General features: G+C 59.4%; 3 protein-coding genes across 3 annotated transcripts in view; all 3 read right to left on the reverse strand.

The window, feature by feature from the left end:
- The window catches only part of ACA1_226880 (Histone-lysine N-methyltransferase), a gene marked incomplete at both ends in the record, with an annotated part of 2,089 nt that extends 805 nt beyond the window's left edge, over positions 1-1,284 (reverse strand). Inside the window, 6 exon segments of the mRNA XM_004346446.1 lie at positions 51-280; positions 340-365; positions 376-544; positions 632-900; positions 980-1,124; positions 1,161-1,284. Of these exon segments, the coding sequence (XP_004346496.1) occupies positions 51-280; positions 340-365; positions 376-544; positions 632-900; positions 980-1,124; positions 1,161-1,284 (963 nt within the window).
- A 156-nt stretch (positions 1,285-1,440) lies between these two features.
- ACA1_226890 (Ankyrin repeatcontaining protein) lies at positions 1,441-1,868 on the reverse strand (the record flags this gene model as incomplete). The annotated part of the gene is made up of 3 exons (XM_004346447.1): positions 1,441-1,479; positions 1,542-1,589; positions 1,665-1,868. The coding sequence occupies 3 exons, from the start codon at positions 1,866-1,868 to the stop codon at positions 1,441-1,443; spliced, it is 291 nt and encodes a 96-aa protein (XP_004346497.1).
- Positions 1,869-1,948: 80 nt separating this feature from the next.
- On the reverse strand, positions 1,949-2,533 carry ACA1_226900 (ankyrin repeat-containing protein; the record flags this gene model as incomplete). The annotated part of the gene is made up of 3 exons (XM_004346448.1): positions 1,949-2,127; positions 2,205-2,413; positions 2,463-2,533. 3 exons carry the CDS (start codon positions 2,531-2,533, stop codon positions 1,949-1,951), a joined length of 459 nt encoding a protein of 152 aa, XP_004346498.1.
- Positions 2,534-2,728: the final 195 nt, after the last annotated feature.

The raw sequence follows: 2,728 nt of genomic DNA on the forward strand, positions 1-2,728 counted from the left end.
TGTCGTGTGCCGTGCGTGTGCCGTGTATTCCAGGGGAAGGCCCGCAGGACGTACGAAGGGAAGAGGTGGTCGTGGAGGAGCGTGGCGTAGGTCTGCAGCGGCGACACAATGCGGATGGCGTTCTGGTTCATTTCGAGGAGCCCCAGCAGATGCGAATAAAAGTCAGGCGTGAACAGCTCCGCCAGCGGCCCCTTGCCCTGGCCTGGTGTCGTCAGCGTAGTGTGAGTGGTGGCCGCGTCGCCATCGCCATCGCAGGACGCCACCGTGGCAGTGGCGGTACCTTCGGTGAAGAACGGCGAGGGAGGGAGGAAGAGGGCCATCGCTAGCGAGGTGTAGGACTCGTCGAGCAGTTGCTGCAGCATCTCCTGCGAGAACTCATCGTCGTCTTCGTCTTCGTCGTCGCCATCATCGCCGTGGTCGTGCGCGGCTGCCTTGCGCGACTGTCGGGCGGCGGTGATGACCTCGAGCCAGGGGCGGTGGCAAAACGAGTCCATGAAGCGCTGCGCGTACCCCAGATCCAACCCGCCGGCGGTCTCGGAGGCGCCTGCATGGAAACATGAGCGCCACGCGTTGGGTCACTTGATGTGAAGCGGAAGCAAAGATCGAGACGTCGTGCGAGCGTGGTGTGTACGGATGGTGTTGAAGACCCGGACGACGACGTGGGCGGCCAGGAGGAAGAGCTCGTTGTGCTCGACAGCGTGCTTCTTGAACACGACGAGCGGGTGCAGCTCGGAATCCACGCGACCCACGCACAGGGCTTCGTGGTGCTCGGCGTAGGCCGCATCCCTGCAGCGCTCGCTGCAGTACATCTCTCCGCAGGCGTGCCAACACTCCACAACGTCAGTCCGCAAGAGCACGCCTTCTGGCAGCGGCGTGACTTCGTCGTCGTCCTCGTCCACTCTGCAAAAATGATTGATCAATCGTTGGCCATCAATCGCAAATCACCACCCGAGAGGCGGTCGGAATGGCTGCCGAGTACCCGAGAATCGCCTCCGTTTGCTTTTGATGCCAATTAAATTGGGCCTCGAGCGACTGGAGGAAGGTGAAGCAGTGGCTGCACGTCCAGGCGCGGTGCCGGTTCGACACGTCTTGCACAGCGACAAAGGGCAGCTCCTTCATCACGGCTGCTCCGGCGGAGAAGCATCGAAGAGAGAAGGCACCTCGTCCCTTGTCCTCATCTTGTGATGCAGCCGAGGGATCGATAAGACGAACCTCCACCTCCTCTGGCAGGCCGCTCGCCACAACGGGAAGCAAAGATGAGCCGGAGGCGTCAGTTGTGGCCATCTTTCCGATCTCTGTTTCTTTTCTTTTGCATGTTTTCTTTCCGTTCCCGCCCAATTGCTGCCCTCCATCTTCCTGGCGTGGTGGAAGCAATTTAATCTCTTTACATCTGCAACACCATTCCAAAGCACCTGGCGGGCCTGCTCGGTGCGTGCTGGCTTAGGAGCGCATCCGAACGACGCTGTCGGTCTCCTCGCCCTGGGGTGCAGAGAGATGTGAGTTTGCCGTAGCAGTGAACACCGGGGAGAAGTGTGGCGTACCTCAGGAGGGATGTAGGCCTTCCACTTCTCAAGCCTCTTCATGTACTCCTAATAGATGAAATAATTGGGTTTTTAGAGGGGGGCGCGAAAAGAAGAATTCACTGCCAGGGCCGAGCGATTTACCTCAGCCAGGGGGCGGCACTTCTTACGATAGTTCACACCCTCCCTGTAGTAGCACTGCGAGAGCTGGGTCTGCAGTTCGGCCATTTCCTCGGTCGCGACGATGTGCTCCACCACGCGCTGCCTGATCGCCTTCTGGTAGGCCACGGGGTCCTCCGTGTCGAAGTCAGTATCGTTAAAATCGGGAACAGCTCGTCCGCTCGACATCTTCCTTCCTTCTCCTCTCAATGAAAACAACAATGTTTGATAAATCAAAACATAATTCATTTCTCTTTGTCTCCAAGAAATCACACGGAAAATGCAGCTGCCGCCTGCTTCCTGGCCTGGGCCAGGGCGCACGCGATGGGCTCCTCCATCTCCCTGCGCTTGAAGCAGCGCGCCCAGTCGGTGAGGGTCTCGCCTTCCTTGTCCAGAATGTCGCATCGGGCGCCGTACGCGATCAGCAACCAGAAGAGATCGTGGCTGCCTGCACGCGCGCGCGTGGTGATGGAGACGATGATGAGGCGAAGGAGGAAGAGCGAAGGAAAGAGGGGAGATATGGACCTCGGGCGACGGCATTGTGGATGGGGGTGACCTTCGCCCTGTCGCAAGCGTTGGGCGATGCTCCGTGCTTGAGGAGGAAGGCGGCGGTGGCGGTCTTCCCGGCATAGACGGCCAAGTGGAGCGGCGTCGTGCCAAAGTTGTTGGCGGCGTTGCTCATCTTCTTGTCGAATTCGATGAGAGCCTGCACGACGCCACTATAGCAGCCGACGCTGTGGTGAGCTCGTTGTGGATAGCGGGATAAGGCAGAGGAGAAGGTACGTATGTCCATTGACGGCGGCAATGTGGATTGCCCTGTTGGCGTCCGTGGCTTTCTCGTCCGCCTTCACCATGACGGGGATCAACTGGCGGATGATATGCGCGTGGCCAGCCTCGGCAGCCCTGAAGCGAGGAGAGGTGTCACGATGAGATCGAACACTCGCAACGGACTCTTTCACGGGAGCTGACGCCAAAGAGCAGCTGTACCGTGATAGCAGTTCGCATTGAACCTGTTCGTCCGGCCATAGCTTACGCTGGTGAAGCACGGT

The sequence above is a fragment of the Acanthamoeba castellanii genome (genome assembly GCF_000313135.1).
Source record: "Acanthamoeba castellanii str. Neff unplaced genomic scaffold scf7180000084761, whole genome shotgun sequence".
Lineage (NCBI taxonomy): Eukaryota > Discosea > Longamoebia > Acanthamoebidae > Acanthamoeba > Acanthamoeba castellanii.